At 53.9% G+C, this 20580-nt stretch overlaps 1 protein-coding gene across 1 annotated transcript in view; it reads right to left on the minus strand.

Annotated features, from left to right (window-relative positions):
• The window catches only part of FSIP2 (fibrous sheath interacting protein 2), a gene marked incomplete at both ends in the record, with an annotated part of 48708 nt that extends 30417 nt beyond the window's left edge, over positions 1 to 18291 (minus strand). Inside the window, 5 exons of the mRNA XM_084891340.1 lie at positions 13031 to 13138; positions 14621 to 14731; positions 16157 to 16298; positions 17570 to 17706; positions 18211 to 18291. Of these exons, the coding sequence (XP_084747466.1) occupies positions 13031 to 13138; positions 14621 to 14731; positions 16157 to 16298; positions 17570 to 17706; positions 18211 to 18291 (579 nt within the window). The remainder of the gene's footprint in view (positions 1 to 13030; positions 13139 to 14620; positions 14732 to 16156; positions 16299 to 17569; positions 17707 to 18210) is intronic.
• Positions 18292 to 20580: the final 2289 nt, after the last annotated feature.

A 20580-nucleotide genomic window follows, 5' to 3' on the forward strand; every position in this document is an offset into this window, starting at 1 on the left:
AGGCATTACAAAGGTTGAGAACCACTGACTTAGATAGAAAACAAGGGCCGAGCTAGAACTGGATCTGTCAGAGTCAGGAGGGCTGAGCCATGGTCGGGGAGTGGGAGAACTATAAATATAAATATAAATGGAAGGATGACCGTTTCCTCAGAGGTCAGTGGTATTGTTGCTGATTGAACTGGACCAAGAGTAGAAGCAGAACATTCTACATACCTCTAATTACTGAGAATCTCCTTTGGGCTTGCAAAAGTCCAATTTATTGCCTGTCATAAACTGGTAGACTGTGTTTAAATTATTACTTTTAAGACACAAAGGCTGTAAGCAGTAATTAGCAGCAAAGCATGTATAGATACGAGGATAAGCCATAGGATTCTTGCAATGAGGCTGTTCACATCCCAAACATTGCCTGACATTAGCATGGCATTATCCAGGTTTCAGGCCAACATTCAATGAAAAGGTAACATGTATGTAGCATCCTTTCTCCTGATGCATTTGAGAGAGTTTGGAGGCACCCCAGGGACAGCCATTTTTCCCCTGCTCTAATCACTTTAATTCCCTACAGATACTTTGTCACTTATGGTACAATTGTACAACATATGTTGGACGACAGCATATGTTGCATAATACTTGCCTCATATAATCGTATCCTAAATCAACTACATTAAGAATAAAATCTAGCCAAAACCGGTTTGGCTCAGTGGATAGAGCATCGGCCTGTGGACTGAAAAGTCCCAGGTTCCATTCCGGTCAAGGGCATGTACCTTGGTTGCGGGCACATCTCCAGTAGAGGGTGCGCAAGAGGCAGCTGATTGATGATGCTCTCTCATCAATGTTTCTAGCTCTCTATCCCTCTCTCTTACTCTCTGTAAAAAATCAATAAAATATATTTAAAAAAGAATAAAATCTAAATTCTCACAGAGGAAGTAATTTTTCTCATCCACTATAACACATACAAACCAAGAATTCAATATATATATATAGTTTTTCTTATAACCGGAGATAGTACGTCACAGAATTGCAGTGTCATTCTTTGGCTAAGTGGGAGGGAGTGTTTCCAACCTTGAGATATGAGAGAGAGATATCCTTAAAGTTTTCCATGTAGTGAAATATGGAAAGCAGGATCTAGTTTTCAGGTGTATTCTATCCCATTATGATACTAAGCTAAGAAATAGTCCCAGAGTCAAAGCTTTTGGATTTGTGCCACTTGCTATGAGTTGAGCCGGCGCCCATGTGATAGAAGCCTGTCAGGATGCGTGTCGTCCCCCGAGCCCTCGTTCCTTCCTGCCTGGATGAGACTTACAGACCCGCCCTCCTGTCTGTCTGCCACGCGTCTCGGTTCGCAGGTGACCAGGTGCCTTTCGTGTGACTTTCCTGGGTCACGAGCTCTCTGCCTATGAAGATGGCGAGGGACAAACCCAGGCATCCCGGCCCATCAGTCAGGTCTGCAAAGCCCTGTCACTATTGGCTTCCCGTGTGTCTGACGATGCCCTTATAATGGGCAGGTCCCTTAACGCCCCCGCCCCTTCTCGCTGCACAAGACCCCTTCCTTCCTGCAAGGCCAGCATTCCCTTTGGTAAGAACTCTAGACCCCTCCAAAATCCAAGAATTAACCAAAAGGAAACATTAAAGAAGAAAATATGGGCAAAGAGAGAGCCTAATAGCCACACTTGATGACCCATTATTTGATGCACAGCTCTTTCTCTATTATGACACTGTAGAAAGTCTTATTGATAGGCTACTTTATCAATGGATTTTATGATACGTACTTTTTTTTGTAGGTTATGCGGATGTCTGTAAAGTCAAGAAAGGGGATCGTTTAGTTATTACTTAAGGCCAAAAAAATCTATGGAACCTTTTCTAAAATTTCTGATCATTGAATCAGTGTCTCCTCTTCATATCTGGGAGTTTTTCGACAGAAACTCAAAAGGAAGGATAAACTTTATTTTTGTCAACCCATTTCTCCTTCTCCTCCTATACTGACATGCTTTATCACTGAGAGGAGGGATAAAACGTCATCTGTATAAACTGCATGAGACACACATCCGTCTGAAAACCCCACAGGGAAAGTGTGGGGCCCCCGGGAGGAGAGGCAGATGGGGAAGGAAGGACATCCCCTTGTCTACTTCAGCATCAGAGCTCAGTGCTGAATGGGACAGAACCTTCACTGCATCCCAGCGGCCCTCCAAGGGCGAGGTCCCCTCCCCACTCCCTGTGGACTAGAACTTGTGTGATTACAAAAATACTAATTTACAATTACACATGGACTTCCTTATCCCCCCCCTCCCTTCCCTTCCCTCTGAGGTCCGAATACTTACATATTTGTGAACAAGTGAGGAGCGTAAGTATTTGGGCTTGGCTCAGGAGCCTGTGGTCCTGTTTATCAGAAAAAGAAAATCATAGTTGGTGCCCTTCCCCAGTGACGTCTAAAACAGCCATGACTCCCTCGGTAGGTGCTCAGCCTCTGAGGCCACGGCCTTGGTTGAGAGTCTGCAGAAACTCCCATCACCAAGCGCCAGCCCCTTCTCTATAAGGCTACAGGCACCCTCCCCTCTGCGGCCCTTACCCCCTTGGCCAGTGTCTTCTCGGTTGGCCTTTCAGGTGTCGTCTGTGGTCCACACGCACAGAAACATGACCAGTTCCCACAGGGACCCCGTCCCCAGGCCTCCGAGCCCTTGGGCTGTGTCCTTTGCCTGGAGGACCCTCTGCCTTCCTGTGAGGACTCCTCCCTTAGGTCTCCTTCAGTGCGTTAGCCCCCCGGGAGCCTTGCTCAGCATCTGCTATGCCAGTCAGTGTCCTCCTGTTTCTCTGCACACGCACCGCCCGCCCCCCGCTTACTGCACTGTGGGGGCGTCACGGGCAGGGCCGGCTCCTCACTTCACCACCACGCCCGCCCTGGGTGAGAGCCCGGGTTTTTTCACTCCCCAGACCCGGCACCGATCGATCGGGCCCTGTGAGTGCGGGCGGAAAGGATGAACGTCCTTTACCCCTCGGAAGGGGCCGGTGTTTACCTGTGTCGTAGCTCAGTCTCTTGCTTTCTCTTTTATTCTGTGGAACCCAAATGACAAAACAAACAAACATCCTCAGAGGGCTCCCAGGATCATAACATTAGCTAACCCTACACACTTGGATATAGAAATCTAAGGGGTGGAGAATGTCCCTTGAAGGTCTGTTGTCAAGAGGCACCCCCACTGTGTGCGGCCTGCAGTTTACAGAATCTGCAAGGGCACCCTGGTGTCCTGGAAGGGCCATAGAGCACTCGCCCATCGGGTGACCTGTTAAGCCACCGGGACTCAGAGTGTGTTTGCACCCACATCTGAGATTTATCACAAACAAAGGGCCCACTGTGGGGAAGGGGTGGGGTGGGGGGAAGGCACGGGCAGGGTCTGGGAAACGCCATCCACGGTCACCCTCAAGCGCTCTCTCTCCTGCGGGAGGACAGGACAGGAGTGCAGCGCTCAGGCCGGAGGTGGGGGTTGGTGCTGGGGCGGGGAGGTGGGGAAGAGACTCCATGGGAAACTCCGCACAGGCTTCTATGGACGAGCCCTGCCTTCGCACAGAGCACCCTCCCGCTCCCCCGACGGCAGGCAGGTGCTCAGCAAGCATGACCTCCTATCCAGAGCCCAGCCCGGCGCCCCTCGCCGGGAGGAGACGCTCTGTGTCAGGCAGGGATGCCAGAAAAGCAAGTCCCCACACACCCGCCCAGGCCCGCCTGGCAGGCTGAGCTGCCGTCCGCAGCTCGGTACGGTCACGTGGTGGATGGCGTGTGTTTGGTACCAAGGAGGGTCTTCAAATGGTACCTCATTCAGTAAGCTTGTATTTGGGGCAAAAGAAATGTTGTAGTCCTCAGCTTTTGCAGGCCCCATAAACGTCTGTGAAGTTCTGTTGAAAGTTCTCGTGGGTGAAGTCTGAGTGGAAAGCAGAGTCTCTGGAGCTGAGGGGTACAGGCCACCTAGAAAGAAACAGCGATGCGTTTACACTGAGAAGGCGGTGTCGCTGGAGCAGGGGTGACTGTTAGGTGAGGGTACCTCCCCATTGATGTTTAGAGAGAGTGGAAGGGAAGAGACAGAGCGAAAGAAACATCGACCGGAGAGAGACACACCGATTGGTGGCCTCCCATAGGTGCCTTCCCCACCTAGGTACATGCCCTTGACTGTGATCGAACCTCTGCTGGCCGACACTCTATCCACTGAGCCAAACCAGCCAGGCCTGGGTGAACGCTAATGAGAGGACTGACCCAGTGTTCTCCTGCTGAGCTGTCACAGTCGCTGGATTACCATATGGGGGATTTGTCTGACTTAAGGAAGTATGGAAAAGGATAGCATGGAAAATAAAATAAATAAAATAAAATAATAAAATAAATAAAATAAAATGATAGCGGAATTCTTTTTTGGATGATCACTGACTACAGCTTTCCAGAGGTTCACCATCAGTTCCAAGGAGGAGTCTCAAATCCTTAACTTCTGTTCCTAACTTATTTAATGTTATGGCCAGCTTAATCCCTATAACCACAGACCATGGCCAAAAAACTTTTCATTTCATTCAGTCGGCAGTGAGAAACTCACAACTACTTGAATGACCAAAGCTGTTTGGTTTTTGTTGTTGTTTTTTTTTGTTTGTTTTTGTTTGTTTGTTTTAAAATACCTTTATATTGATTTTGGAGAGGAAGGGGGAGAGAGAGAGAGAGAGAGAGAGAGAGAGAGAGAGAGAGAGAGAGAGAGAGAGAGAGAAACATCAGTGATGAGAGAGAATCACGGATCAGCTGTATCCTGCAGACTCCACCCTGGGCATGTGCCCCAATTCGGAATCAAACCCTGACCTCCTGGCTCATAGGTTGACACTCAACCGCTGAGCCACAAGGCTGTTTTATTTTTGGAAGAATGCTTCCACAACAAATGCATGGTGGATGGAGAGGAGGAGGAAGGGCGGGAGGGAGGGCACTAACATTGTAAAGGACGGAGGGAGCAAGGCCTGGAGCTGTGGGAGTGGAACAGAGGAGCGGGCCCGGGAAATGAAGAGGGCAGGTTGGACAGAAAGCGACAACTTTGGGAAGCAAACTACAAGAAAGAGGAAGAGTCCAAGATAACTGGGTTTTGTTCCTGGGGGAAACTGGAAGGCTCAGGAAGATGATGCCTGTGACTGTATTGACCTTGGGGTAGTCATTGGCCCTGGATGGAGATGTGTGAGGTTTCCTGCTTGTATATTTAGATAAGCATGTGGAAGGAACTCTTTAGGGACTTCCAGAAATCTAACAAGGCACCTAAAAACATTATTATTATTATTATTATTATTATTATTATTATTATTATTTGCCCTAGCTGATATGGCTCAGTGGATAGAGTATCGGCCTCTGGACTGAAGAGTCCCAGCTTTGATTCATGTCCAGTAGGGGCATGCAGGAGGCAGCCAATCAATGGTTCTCTCTTATCATTGATGCTTCTATCTCTCTCCCCCTCTCCCTTCCTCTAAGAAATCAATGAAAGTGTATTTTTTTAAAAACATAAAACACCAAAAATCCTTTATTGTTGAGAGTATTACAGATACCCCCCCCCCACCCCATTACTCCCCTCTACCCAGTTCTCACCCCGCCCCAGGCCTTCAACACTCTATTTTTTATGTCATAGGTGATGCTAATCTCTAGTTAATCTCTTCCTGCCCCACCTTCCCTCTCAATAGTTATTGAGTGTACAGTCCACTCCAGGGGGTTTGGGAAATCCGGTGTATTATCTGGGGGGATTGCTGGCCCTGCCTCCTGGGGACAGATTGCTGGCCCTGCCTCCTGGGGACAGTAGGGTAACCTGCTGAGCCATAAAGTGTCAGTAACTTACTCTGCCTGTCCCGATACACAGCCCTCTGGGACCCTCCTTCCCACACCTGGTAACTTTCTAAAGCCATATTCCCAAAGCAATCACTCAGATATTCGGGCTAATTATAACACCCATCATCATAAACAATCTTACACCATGCTTTATTTTCTAAGATGACCATGATTTTTGTAACCAGGTAAAACAAATAGCTTGAAAAACTATGATGAAACCCATAATTATATTCTTAATAAGCAACAAAACAATTATATATATTTTTCATTTTCTTACCTTTGCCATTGGTAGGACTTGGTTTTTTAGTTAGCATTCCATCTTTCTGTGTGGTACAACATTAAAGAGAAAAAAAAAACATTTATTGGTGACTGTACTTGAGAAGATTTTTCCTTCTATGAAACAAATACAGATTTGTTTTCACCCCTTTGTCTCCTAATTCTCTCGTGATAATTGCTTCAGGAACAATACGTCTTACCAACTTTCTCGGGTAACTCTCCCAGGAATCTCAAGTCTAACTATTTTGAAATTGAGTTCAGTATACAATATACAATATACAATGTACAATATACAATACTCCCAATACTCCATATTCTGTTTAAAGCATGGGGTCCGTTCAGTCTTCAGTTCTAAAAGTGGAGTCACTCAGTTTGTTTCAGGGAAAGACAATCCAGTCCACTCTCATCTAATGCTGAATGGACACATTGCTTAGAATCAAAACAAAATTCATCATCCCAGAACCTCATTTTATCGTAAAAACATTTGACTGTGTCTCTCTGGCCTGCTAGACAATGCGTTCTCAGGTGCTTGTCTCATCTTTGTGTTCCATGTGACCCCGTTTTCTCCTCCTCCCATGCCTCTGGCTCAGCACAGAGCTTCTCCAGCAGGAGATGCTCAGTGGGGTGTGCAGGAGGCAGCCAATCAATGATAATATTAGCTACGATTATAACTGATAAATGTTTGATTTAAGTGAGTTTCTCCTAAATTATAGAATGAGTCTACACGAAGGTAACAACAGTGTCAAGGAGAAGGATCAGATCTCTGGAACAGAATCTAATATTCCTAAATAGTCAGTACCCTAAGAGATTGTTCATAGAAGTGAAAGTTAGGTGAATTAGTGATCACCATACAAAAGTTCAGGACATAATTTTATACCTTTTGTTCCATAGTATTATTATCGTGTACATTCGATTGAAACATAGTTGGAGGTGATGAATTTCTGGTAACATTCTTGGACCCACTTGGAGATTGATGAACACCTATTGTCTTTTCTAAAATTAAATGAAAGGGAAAAAAACACTAGTTGTTGTTTTTTAAACCAACAATTTACTGAAGTATGACTGAAGTATAAAAAACTGCACTTATTTAAATTAAATGATTTTTAAAATCAATTTTAGAATGTCTACAGCTGTGAAACCATCACTGAACTCAAAATAACATCCCCAATACCCTCAAAAGATTTCACCCACATTTTTAATCCATCCATCGTGCTCTGACCATCCCTTAACACTGCTGCTCTGTACCTCTCACGCAATATTATTTTACTTTTCTAGAATTTCATATGAATGGAATCCTAGAGTATGTACTCCTATTACTTATTTATTTATTTTACTTTGGGGGGCCTTGGCTTCTCTCACTAAACACAATGTCACATGTATTAAAATTTGTTCCTTTTTTTGGTGTGTGTTTAACTTTTAAGAAATGCCAAAGTGTTTTCCAAAATGGTTTTACCATTTTACATACCATTTACCCTTACAGCAGCATTTTCTCTCTCGTTGATATTCCCATTTCTCTCCCCCCCTACCTTCCTTTCTGAAATCAATAATATATGCCATTCTTGTTAGAGTGGAGCCTAGATAGATCAACCCCACTTTGTTCCTGATGGGTACCACTGCACTCCCCACATTCATCTTTTCATGGGAGATCACCCCAACTAGACCGATATTTTTAGGTCGGATTCCCCGGCAGCTGTCCTAGCTGGACTGCCAGCTGGGGAGGCTGAAAACAAGGTTTTCCATCCAGCATCCGTTCATTCAATACCACTGAGTTTGCTTTTATAAGTATCAGTAAGACTAGCCCGGGCCACATGAAACCCTTGAGTTTGAGAAGATCACCGGGGGTGAGATAACTGCGTCAAACATTGAGAACTGAGGTTCAGGATCTACATTTCAGTAGGTGTGGGGGCGGTGGTGTCATCATTGAGTGTGTTGTAGAACCCTTTGGTGTTTTATACAAAAGTCTTTGTATAATTTAAAAGTGGGATCCGCCCTAGCCAGTTTGGCCCAGTGGATAGAGCGTCTACCTGTGGACTGAAGGGTCCCAGGTTCAATTCCGGTCAAGGGCACATGCCAGGGTTGTGGGCTCGATCCCCAGTAGGGGGTGTGGAGGATTCTTTCTCATCATTGATGTTTCTCTCTCTCTCTCTCTCCCTCTTTCTTTCTCTCTGAAATCAATTAAAAATATATTAAAAAAGTAAAAGTGGGATCCATGGAGCTTCAAGACCTCAGTGGTTCTAAGTGACATTCAGCTGCCCCCAGGGCAGCCCTGTCTCTTCCCAGGTTTCTGAGTCTTGATGAGACTCATCAGATTACAGGCTCAGAGGGAAGATTTTGGACTTTATTCTTTAGATGCTAACTGATAAAAACAAAGGGACTTAACTGTTACACTTTACTTTTCCCTGGAAATTTAATAGTGGGAGGGGATCAAAGTTCCATCTGAACAATTCTGTACTTTTGATCATGGAACCTTTGGAGCAGTGGTTGCCAACCGGTGGCCCGTGAGGTCCAAAAGGCTGGCGACCGCTGATTTGGAGGACGTGAGTGCTGCCCTCTGGGTTCGGGTGAGCTCTGACAAGACACGTGACGCAGTGCGGTGTGAGATAAATAATAACTTCACGGTGGCTTTGCAGTTCATGTGCTTGATTTACGACTCACTCCAGTGTTTCCTAAAATCGTTTTGAGTATTATAAAATTAGGTTGCAATTTGTTAGGTTTCACGTACTGTTTGTTTAATAGCGCTGAACCGTCACGGGATTCTCCTAAAAGGATGCCCTCATGTTAAGTTTGAAACACTAAATCAGTAGCTAGAGATCAAATTCTGGTAAGAATCCCTCTAAGCCGGTCATTGGACAGCAGAGAACAGAGGATTTGTCTGCATTTAAGCAAAAGGGGCCATCTAAACTCAATCTTTCCCCAAATTGCCACTTAGCATTTCTTATCTCACTAATCAATTACCATGGCCTCCTTTATTTGGCTTTTGTTCGGTGACAGTGTAAAGAGTCTTTATATCCTCAGAAGCCTTCTTTTTCTTCGTTGGAGTGTAAGCTTAAAGAAATGTAAGAAGACACTTATTTTTAATAATGGCGACGACAGAATTACCCAAGATAGTCCGTCTTTTCCTGGCCCGAGGGTCAAGTCCTACGCTAATCGCCGGTGGGCCAGTGGGGAGGCAGCGAGGAGCTGGGGAGATGTGGACTGGAAGACAGACCACAGCTCTCGAAAGAGTACCCCTTCCGGTCAAATGAGGGACAGAGCCCATGGACCTACACGATAGGGCGGTGAAGGCCTGGGGGTGGGTAGGGGGCTGGGAGGAAGCAGGTAAATGGGAGACATCTAAATGGGAAACATCTATAATAATTTCTACAATAGCACGTATATTTCAATAATAACACACACACACACACACACACACACACACACACACACACGAAGATGTGATATATATAAAATATGGACTATTATTTAGCCCTAAAAAATGAAATCTTGCTACTTGCAACCACATAAATGGGCTTTGAGGGCATTACTCTCCGTAAGACAAGACAGACAGAAAAAGACAAATATCAGGTCATCTCTCCTCTGTGTGCGATCTAAAAGTAGGTAAATAAACCAAGTTCATAGCTACAGAGAACAGGCAGGCGGTTGCCAGAGGCAGGGGTGGGGGAGGGAGATATGCATGAATTATTATTTTTTAAGTTTAAATTGAAAAATGAAAATAAATGAACGAGGGCCAAGGTTTTCTCCTGGCCGAGAGGAGAGGCCACGCAGCTGGAGCGCACAGCATGGATTCCTCTCTGGGCAGCCGCCCGCCGCCCACGGTGCCGACCGCGGCCCCGAGCGGTGCCCACGCCGCACAGCAGCCACCCCACACCGAGCCCTCGTTCGTGATAGGGGCCATGCTAGTTCAGGGTCCGCACCATGAAGGACTAGGGTCCTCCTGGGGCGCTCAGGGGTGGGTCGGAGAGAGGACAGCAGAGCCATCGGTCCCCGCTGGATCAGACCCCTCTGGGGCCCTTCCTCGGCCTCTCTCTGTGCCCCTGGGGCCGGTGCTTTGTGTGTGTGTGTGGCGGGGGGGGGGGGGGGTGACATGACTACGGAGCTATGCTTCGGTTTCATCTGAGAAGCCTGTCCCGTCCTGTCGCCTCCATAGCATACGTTCATCTCTACCTCCTTCTTCCCAAAGGGGGGTTTGGGGTAACAAGGGCTCACAATGCCCCCTTGACACCCCTGTTCCCAGTAAGTGAGGAAGGAATGTGTGTAGCTCCTGAAGTGATTTCTGAAGTGGGGCATTGCTGTCATGATCCCAACGAGCTGAATCATTCAGCAAACATACGCGTAGTCTGTGCTTACATACATGCGTAGAGTGCCAGGTGCCCAAGGAACACCGAGGTTGCCGAGTGAGGCTGGTGAAGGTGGCTGGAGTCTGTAATGCGTGTGTCAAGAATGGCAGAGAGCAGCCCTGGCTCCTGTAGGCATTGTCCTGGGCACCAAAAGGCGGTGGGTTCGATTCCCGGTCAGGGCGCATGCCCAGGTTGTGGGTTCGATTCCCAGTCAGGCATTGCACGGGAAGCACCCTATTGATGTTTTTCTTTCCCTCCCTCCCTCTTTCTAGGATCAATTAAAAAGTAAACTAACAGTGCGGCTCGAATGCATCGAAAAGGAAACAGAATGACACAAGTGCTTCAGGGACCCAAGGAGAGGCATGCCCCGGCCGGCTCTGTGCAGGCAGGCACTCTGGAGCCGGTTACAGCCGGCCTGGGGAGCTGGCCCGGGAGCAGGCGGTGCAGGCGGAGGGAGGGGGCCGGGGAGGGGAGGCGGGAAGTACGGGAGGGGGTGCCTGTTTTAGGAACGGCCGGTCCTCTCATGTGATTGGACAAGGACCTGACCTGAGTGCTGACTGTGGGCCAGGGCCTTTACACAAGTCAGAGAGCTGTTTCATCTGCGCTTTCTTTCCAAATGACGGCACGTGGCTGTGGGCTGTGGTCGGCAAACCGCGGCTCTCGAGCCACATGCGGCTCTTTGGCCCTTTGAGTGTGGCTCTTCCACAAGATACCACGGCCTGGGCGAGTCTATGTTGAAGTGGCGTTAGGAGAAGTTTAAAGAATAGGCTCTCCAAAGGAACTTCAATCGTTGTGCTGTTGGTATTTGGCTCGGTTGGCTAAGGAGTTTGCCGACCACTGGCTGTGGGCAGTTAGGTGACCTGTCCGAGCATTTGCATGGTAAGGGCGTGGGAAAGCAGGGCTTGGCCTCCAGCATTTGGCTCGAGTCCGTACATGTTAGCGATTAAGTCGAAGCTGCCTTCTTCATGGATTTACATGAAACACAGGAAAACTTAGCCCCCCGGGGCTGGCTCTGGACAGTGACCAATGGGATGGCTAGTTGCCTGTGGAGGCAGAGTTCTATTTGCGAGGTCCTGGGGCTCCCTAACTTGTGGGGCCAGGAAAAGAGACCATCAGGAGCGTCTAAAGTAGGGGTGTCGAACTCAATCAGAGAAGGGGCCAAAATCTAAAATCCAGCCTAAATCGCGGGCCGAATGGTTTACTGAACAGTCATAAACTGACAATGTCATAAACTGACAGCGGAGTGCAGTGATGACAGCGCGGTGCGGGCCACATTGCAAGGCCTGGCGGGCTGGATTTGGCCCGCGGGCCTTGTGTTTGACACATGTGGTCTAAAGCATCGTTAGAAGTGGGTTTTGCTGAAACCGGTTTGGGCTCAGTGGATAGAGCGTCGGCCTGTGGACTGAAAGGTCCCAGGTTCAATTCCAGTCAAGGGCATGTACCTTGGTTGCGGGCACATCCCCACTGGGAGGTGTGCAAGAGGCAGCTGATGGATGATTCTCTCTCATTGATGTTTCTAACTCTCTATCCCTCTCTCCTCCTCTCTATAAGAAATCAATAAAATATATTTTTTAAAAAAAGAAGTGGGTTTGAGGTGGGTCCCCTGGAGAGCCGGTGGAGACCAGGTGGGGACTTGCTGGGTGACACAGGTAGGCTCTCACCTGGACACAGGGCCGGGGGGCAGAGGCCGGCTGGACGGGATGCTGTGATGGTGGCTGCATGGTGTATGGTGTGTGTGTGTGTGTGTGTGTGTGTGTGTGTGACCGTGTGTTCCCCGATACTACAGAATCACAGATCATTAAAGCGAGTCTGCGTCTTTGTGTTCTTGCCATGAAATATTAGTTAACTTTATGAATTAAGTTGATGTGATAAAATTCCTAATAGTTTATGACGTTATATATGAAAGGAATTTGGCAGAGATCAGGCCTGGCCAGGTCGTGGCCTGATGTTCCTTCTTCTTTTTTTTAAAATATATTTTATTGATTTTGTACAGAGAGAAGGGGAGAGAGATAGAGAGCCAGAAACATCGATGAGAGATCAGCTGCCTCCTGCACACCCCCTACTGGGGATATGCCCACAACCAAGGTACATGCCCCTGACCGGAATCGAACCCGGGACCCTTCAGTCCCCAAGCCGACGCTCTATCCATTGAGCAAAACCGGCCTCGGCTGATGTTCCTTCTTTAAACTTCCTTCCTGTCCTCCTTTTTCCCCTCTAGTTTCCTCGCCACCCCTCCCTCTAACTCCCCAGCCCTCGGCCTTCCCTTGCTTTGTCCCCAGCACCGAGTGCTGCCAGCAGCGCAGAAACCTCGGCCGGCAGCTTTCTCAGGGGTGAGCAGCAGAGGAGACGGGACCTTTCCCAGAGAAGCTGGTTAGGATTGCAGCGTGGGCAGCCTTGTCTACTGAGCCAGGGTAAGGCTGTCTGGAGTGTTTCTTACATCCGTGTCTACCCTTCCCCGTGAGCGGGACGGGGCACGTCTGGAGCCGGGCCCGGTGCTCAGCAAGCGCAGCAGACACCGCGTTACAGAGCGTCTCCTGCCGGCACACAGGGCGCGCTCCGTAGACACCCCACCCCGCCTCAGCTTACATTCAGGGCGCGGCACCTCCAGCCCTCGGTAATCCGTGTTTTTCCCCGTGTCTTCCCTCTTGAGGCCGTTCTGTTGCATTTTTTGTAAATGATAAGCCATCTTCTTCTCTAGAAGAGCTTGTTTCTAAAACATGGAAGAAAGCGCACAGGTGAGCATCGCTTGCCGTCTAGGATGCAGCACACACACTCACCGGCGACAGCTCCTGGGGCCGAGCGTCCTTGCTGGCGGCTGGCCGGAAAGTCGCTCGAGCGCCGTCCGGGAGGGGAGCCAGGGCGCCGTCCCACCGGTGCTGAGACATGCGGTGGACACGCGATGGACAGGCGGTGCAGGTCAGCTCCCTGCCCGGGTTCAGGGGCCTGGTCCCCAGTCAGCCCAAGGGGCTCCGCCCGCCCAGCGTCCTGGGGACCGAGGGAGTTTCTAAACCACCTTCAGTCGGGGTGCTGAGGGACTCCCCCAGTCACTGAGGCCGACCGGAGGGAAACTGATGGAACTGTGGCCCGTGACTTCCCCTTGTGACTCTGCAGGCGCGGCACAGGGGGAACTGCCCACTCTCCTAGCCCCGTGGTCAGCAAACTGCGGCTCACGAGCCACATGCGGCTCTTTGGCCCCTTGAGTGTGGCTCTTCCACAAAAAAATCGTTGACCTATGAGCACGGCCTGGGTGAGTCTATGTTGAAGAGGTGGCGTTAGAAGAAGTTTAAGTTTAAAAAATGTGGCTCAAAAGAGATTTCAATCCTTGTCCTGTTGGTATTTGGCTCTGTGGACTCGTGAGTTTGCCGACCGCTGGCCTAGACATTCCCTGGCAGAGCGGCTGCAGGACCTGCGTGTGGCCGATGGCCCGGGGCCACAGCCAGGCTGGCCCGAGGGTCAGGGAGCACTGAGCTCCCGGCCGCCTGCCCCACCTGCCCCGCAGCCGCCCCGGGAACACATCCTCACGGTGCTCTGGGCGGGAAGCAGGACGGGGGTAACTGGTCCCAGGTGAGACACGGTCTGGCTCCATCAGACGCATTTGAAAAAGCAAGACCCTCACCAATCAAACGGGTCCGGCAGTGAGCGAATAGTATCTATAAGAGAAAGATTCTGCACCCCAAAAGTGAAGTTCATGGTATGGGGCATCGATCAGAGGCAGCTGAGCATCCAGAGGAGCAGGAAAGTGAGCCGTCAGACAGGAAGTGAGGCAATCCTGGGCGCTCACAGATCTGGGTGTGCGGTGTGCCTCTGTGGGCGTGGTCCTGGGATCGCAAATCCTCTCCCTCTCTTTACAACAGATTGAGACTCGAAATCATAAGATACTGTATCTGACTTAAAATTAAAAGGACTGACTCTAAAAACTAACGGGTGGGTGAAGATGGAGAACTTTTCCCAGGAAATTCTGATTCTAAGAAAAGACCAGGCCCGCCATTGTTTTCCTGCGGGAGGTACAGGTGTGGTTTGTGGGGCGGGGGCTCCCCCAGACCCCGGGGTGCTTTTGGTCCTGTGGTCAGAGCGGTGCGGCCGCAGGTGTCACACATGGTCATCACTCGGAGCTGCCCGTCGGCCCATTCCGGGACGACCCCTTTGGGGGCACATGCCCCTCAGAGCCCCGATGTGGGGGGGCCACACCTACCTTCCGGTCGCTCTCCTCGCGGTTCCGCCGCCGCTGCTCCTCGATCCGCGCTTCCCGCTTCACGTCCTCGACGATCCTCGAGAGCAGCAGCATCTCCTTGGCCTTCCATTCCTGGGGGGCAGGGGAGCGGTTAGTGCGCCCCGAGCCCTGTCTTTGTCCCGCCACCGGGCAGAGGAGACGTGGTCAGGGCCCCGAGCCAGGCCTCGCAGTGAGCGTGTGTCCAGCAGTGAGCGTGTGTCCGGCTGTGAGTGTGTGTATGGCGATGAGCGTGTGCCCGGCAGTGAGCGTGTGCATGGCAGTGAGCGTGTGCCCCGCAGTGAGGGTGTGCCCCGCGGTGGGCGTGTGCCCGGTGGTGGGCGTGTGCCCGGCGGTGAGCGTGTGCCTCGCGGTGAGGGTGTGCCCGGCGGTGAGCGTGTGCCCGGCGGTGAGCATGTGCCCGGCGGTGGGCGTGTGCCCGGCGGTGAGCGTGTGCCCGGCGGTGGGCGTGTGCCCCGCGGTGAGCGTGTGCCCGGCGGTGGGCGTGTGCCCCGCGGTGAGCGTGTGCCCGGCGGTGGGCGTGTGCCCGGCGGTGAGCGTGTGCCCCGCGGTGAGCGGGTGCCCGGCGGTGGGCGTGTGCCCGGCGGTGGGCGTGTGCCCCGCGGTGAGCGTGTGCCCGGCGGTGGGCGTGTGCCCCGCGGTGAGCGTGTGCCCGGTGGTGGGCGTGTGCCCGGCGGTGAGCGTGTGCCTCGCGGTGAGGGTGTGCCCGGCGGTGAGCGTGTGCCCGGCGGTGAGCGTGTGCCCGGCGGTGGGCGTGTGCCCGGCGGTGAGCGTGTGCCCGGCGGTGGGCGTGTGCCCGGCGGTGAGCGTGTGCCCGGCGGTGAGCGTGTGCCCGCAGTGAGCGTGTTCCCGGCGGTGAGCGTGTGCCCGGCGGTGAGCGTGTGCCCCGCGGTGGGCGTGTGCCCCGCGGTGGGCATGTGCCCTGACCCAGTGGGCCTCCTCCCTCCTGCGGGTGCGAAGGCAGGCGGGAGAGCTGGCATTTCCCCCCAAGCTCCCCCCTCACTGAGGCTCCGGCCAGTTAGGGGTGTCCAGTTGCCCGGGGTGGAGCATCGGCCTGGGAACCAGGAGGTCAGGGCTGGATTCCCGGTCAGGGCACAGGCCCGGGTTGCAGGCTCCATCCCCAGGGTGGGGCGTGCAGGAGGCAGCCGATCAGTGATTCTCTCATCATGGATGTTTCCACCTCTCCCCCTCTCCCATCCTCTCTGCAATCACTAAAGACACATTATAAAAACACCTGTAAAACTTAAAACAAATATATATAATAAATAAATAAATAGAAGCAAATGGCGTCTACTAGTAAAACGTTCACGGTCATGGCTCTCGGGTGGACACGCCGTGGAATCTGCATTGTGAGCTCCCGATGGTGCAGCCGCTGCCCGGGGGGCCGGGAGAACACGCGTGTGGGCACGTGACTCAGGCCGGGCAGGCGTCAGGGGCCGGGCAGCGGAGTCCGCTGTGGACCGGACCGGCCGGCCCGCCTTCCTCCTGCCGCCCGCTCACCTCCTCGATCTTCCTGCGCAGCCCCAGCTTCCGGCGCATGTGGTCCCAGTGCCGCCGCTCCTCGCGGTCCATCCATTGGCGGCGCTGCTCCTCCGCCCGGCGCTCCCGGTACTCCAGCTCCCGGTTGATCATGTCCAGGTACCTGCAGCGCAGGCGTGTGAGCGGCCCCCTGTCGTCTTCCCCTCCCCCGCCCCCGCCCTCCCTCCTGGTCCCAGCCACAGGAAGGGTACAGGTCCTGGCCGGCCGGTCCCTGGCTGCAGCTGCTCGCCCCGGTTTGGTGACCCTGCCGTCTGCTGCAGCCCGGACAGCGGTCACCGGGAGCAGTCCCTCACTCAGCGGCTTTAGGGGTCTGGGCTTGCTCAGAAGGCTGGAATAACCCAGAACTTATTTCAGACATAGAGAGAGAGAAGAAAAAAGACCAGCGTTTCCTGAGAACAAGTTGTATCCGGTCCCAGGGACTTACAAAGCCTTGAACATCGGAGTCCGGTCTCAGGGAGGCCGTGTGCTTACAGAACCATCACACAGTAAATGCCTGGACTCCAGTCAGGCTGGGCCGCCCGAACCTCTCCTTCAGGGAGGAGGAGAGGAGGGGGGAACCCCAAACGATAAACCCTTCCCTCCCTCAGATGCTTGGCCGCCGGATGGCAGTGGAGGGACACGAGGAGGGGGCTCTGCAAAGCGTGCACTCCTCTGTGAGGGACAGTGCGCCTCTACGTTAGCATAAGGATTGCCTAGTCACCTCCATGTCTGACGTGGCCCTGACTCCCCCAGACTCGTGCCCTCGGCCCTTGAAGATGAGCCATAGAAGCTGCTGCTGCGGTGGGTACCGAGGCCTCTCCCTCCCCCTGCAGCAAGCACCCTGCCCCCCCCCCCAGCGCCCTCTCCCTCCCCCTGCAGCGAGCACCCTGCCCCCCCCAGCGCCCTCTCCCTCCCCCTGCAGCGAGCACCCTGCACCCCCAGCGCCCTCTCCCCCCCCCTGCAGCGAGCACCCTGCCCCCCCCAGCGCCCTCTCCCTCCCCCTGCAGCGAGCACCCTGCACCCCCAGCGCCCTCTCCCCCCCCCTGCAGCGAGCACCCTGCCCCCCCCCCAGCGCCCTCTCCCCCCCCCTGCAGCGAGCACCCTGCCCCCCCCCCAGCGCCCTCTCCCCCCCCCTGCAGCGAGCACTCTGTGCCCCTCTGTCTCCCCCACCAGCCCAGTGACCTGGGGGCTCCCAGGAGCCCCATCGTTTCTGGTGGAATCGCCCTTCCTTCCCGGGCACCCCGTGCTCGACCTCTGTGCCTCTCGGCTCCCTCCCTCCCTGACTGAGGGCGGCAGGGGGTTCGGCGGTGTCCACGCCGACGAAGGGCCCGCTCCGGTCCCTCCTGGCACCCCGGCTCACTGGGTGCCCTGCGCGCACGGCACCCTCGCACCCACCGGTGCCGGATGAGCCGCTCCTGGTCCTTGAATGGCAGGTGGTCCATGAGCAGCCAGTTTTGGAACTGGGTGACCTCCGGATGTCCGGCCAGCTGGTGGCCGTCCTGTAGTCTGTTCACTTGCCGTGAAAGCATTTTCTGTTCAAACGAAAGCGCGTGTCACACAGACATGCTCACCTCTGTGTGTGTGCCCCGTGCTTTTTAAGGTTTACCAGAAAGAAAGCATCCCATCGAGGTGCCTTTCCTTACTCAGTGCTCAGTACACCCCTGTGCTTTCGAAAGAGCCCGTTCTGGCGAGCTCCACCTGAGTCTGCCTTGCATCCACCGCTGACGTGGGAAAGGAGCCAAAGGACACATTTCCCCACGAAGAGGAAGGACAAGGTCATCCGTCTCCAGCCGCTCGGGGCCTGGTGTGTGGGCTGGGCCCCCGTCGGGCCCCTGGGGAGCGGTTGCCTGATCTCTGTGGGTGAGGCCTGCCCGCTCCCACGGCCACCAGAGGAGCCGAGAGGCTTGCAGTCCAGTCGAAGGGTGGCCAGGGGACCTAGGCTGAGCCCCGCCAACGCTTGGTTACCACGCGGGGCCTGGGGGAGGCGCTCTCCCCGCTCCGCCCACCAGAGACCAGGGCCCTGGCCCGCCCCTCACCTCGTCAGCCAGGCTGCTGGTGGCCGTCTTGACCGAGGCGGCCTTGGCCTTCTTGGAGCAGAAGTTGAGGTACAGCTCCATCGTAGCTGGGCACCTCTCCTCCTAGTCCCCGGTCCTGACGGGACCCGAGCCGGCCAGGCCCCCGTCTCCAAGACCCCACTGTTGCAGAGTTCCAGGGCGGAATGTGGGGGCCCCAAAGGGCGGAGCCTCAGCGGGCCGGCCCCCTGGCTTGAGGCTTGAGAGCCCGGAGGTGGAGACATCAGCCATAGGCCTGGTCTGAGGGGCCCACGGTTGGTAGAAATGCCATTTCTTCCTGAGACCGGCGCCCGGCCGATGAAATGTAACGGCTTTGGCCTCCATGTCCCACACGGACCCGTGTCTGCCTTTCCCCGCCACGAGTCACATCCTCCTTAGTCCCTGTCCTTAGCGACATGCAGTTTACGTTGCAGAGATCACAGGCATCTTCTGCTAGATTCACCCTCCCTCTCCCCCCGCCCCCAGCGTTTATATCTCGTGTGTAATAACAGAAACTACACACCTGTCAATAAAAACAGGACTGATCTGATTTTGCTCTTTTAACCTCTGATTCTTGAACTCTGCCAGACTCATCTACAAACTGTAACGATTTCCTTTAGACCCCACGGCAGTTTTCATTGGGACGAGTCCTCTGTGTGAGGATCTCCCCTGCCGTCCTGCCTTTCCGTCCGGTGCCGGGAGGCGTGCGGGAGTGGACTTCCCCCGGTTACACCGCCGGGGCCAGGCCTCTCGCACGCAGGAAGGTCCAGGCTGGGACGTTCCTGAGACTCGGCGTCGGCGGGGGGAGGTGCCTCTTGCCATTGAACAGCTTTCTTGGGGTGCAGCAGGCACACGAGACCTGCACGTACGTGATGTGTATGACCCCATGGGATCGGACACAGGCAGACACCGTGATCCCATCACCACCATCACGGGACTGCACGGAGTGCCCGTCTCCCGGACGTGTGTTTTGTGTTCCTCTCTGTTTTCCATTTTGCAGGAAGAACGCAGCGTGAGAGCTGGTGGTTTCACACACTCTGAGTGGACAGCTCTGGGTGTGGGGCTGTGTTTCCGTGGCCGAGGCCTGCCCACCCTGACCGTAACCAGAGGAACGGAGAGCCACACAGCCAGGGCGAGGGCTCTCCCTGCAGACAGCTCAGAGGGCCTGGGGTTCCCCACCCCCCAGCGGCAGCTGATGCCCAGCCCCAAGAAGGCGCCCCTCGTGCCCGGTTACCAGCGGGGCTCTTGGGGGGGCTCTCCCCGCCCCGTCCACCGCACCCAGGCCCTGCCCTCACCTCGTCAGCCAGGCTGCTGGCGGCTGTCTTGGCCGAGGTGGCCTTGGCTGCCTTAGAGCAGGAGTTGAGGTACAGCTCCATCGTAGCCCGACCTTCGCCGTCCCGTCCTTGTCCCGATGGGCACAGGAGTGGCCAGATCCCCGATGGGCCCAGGAGTGGCCCGGGTCCCGTCGCCAGGGCCGCACTGTTGCAGAGTTCCAAGTCAGAATGTGGAAGCCCCAACGGGCAGAACCTCAGGAGCTGGCCCCTTGAGCGTGAGGCTTGAGCGCCCGGAGTCGGGGGAATCGGTCAGTTGTAGGGCCTGGTCTAGGATTCCACTGTGGAAATATCATTTCTCTCCGAAACCAACACCAAACCGACAGTCATACCAAACCCCAAATCACGACACACACGGCTTTGCTGGTGCCGAGCTGGCTACTTCCTTCTGGTTTATGAGTCCAGAAAACAAACAAAAACCCAGGAGAGATTGCACCGCCTGTTCCAGGACCAGAGGCCTGCTCCCCGGTGCCTCACAGACAGTGACCACACTCACCCCAGGCTCCCCGCCCTCCCATGCGGACCTCACATAATGTCCGCCCACAGGCTTCCTGGTGGGGATGCTGCCTCCCTGGTCCTCCTTCCCGTGGTCTCCCTCTTTTCCTGCTAGCTCTCCTCCCTCTTCCTCTCCTCCTCTTCCCCCTCGGCCTCCTTTGCTTTCTCCTCTCCGCCGTTTGGCCGGGATTTATGCAGGGTGACTCCCGGCCGCCATGGAGCTGGGCCTCCAGTTTCTGTGCGGAATGGCCTGGCGCTGCCCCCGTTTGCTGGGGTGTGGAGTGGTGGTGATGAGGAAGATGCCTCTTGGCAGGCGAGACCAGACATGGGAGGGCTCTGGGCGCGCGTTTGGTGAGAGTCAGTGGATGTCCTGATTGATGGGATAAAGGTGTGTAAGAGAGACACAAAGGTGCCGCCGGCATGGCCCAGTGGTTGAGCATCGTTGACCTATGAACCAGGAGGTCAGGGTTCTGTTCCCAGTCGGGGCACAGGCCCGGGTGGCAGGCTCCATCCCCAGTGTGGGGCGTGC

The sequence above is a fragment of the Pipistrellus hanaki genome, assembly GCF_964339955.1.
Source record: "Pipistrellus hanaki genome assembly, chromosome: 8".
In the NCBI taxonomy this organism is placed as follows: Eukaryota; Metazoa; Chordata; class Mammalia; order Chiroptera; family Vespertilionidae; genus Pipistrellus; species Pipistrellus hanaki.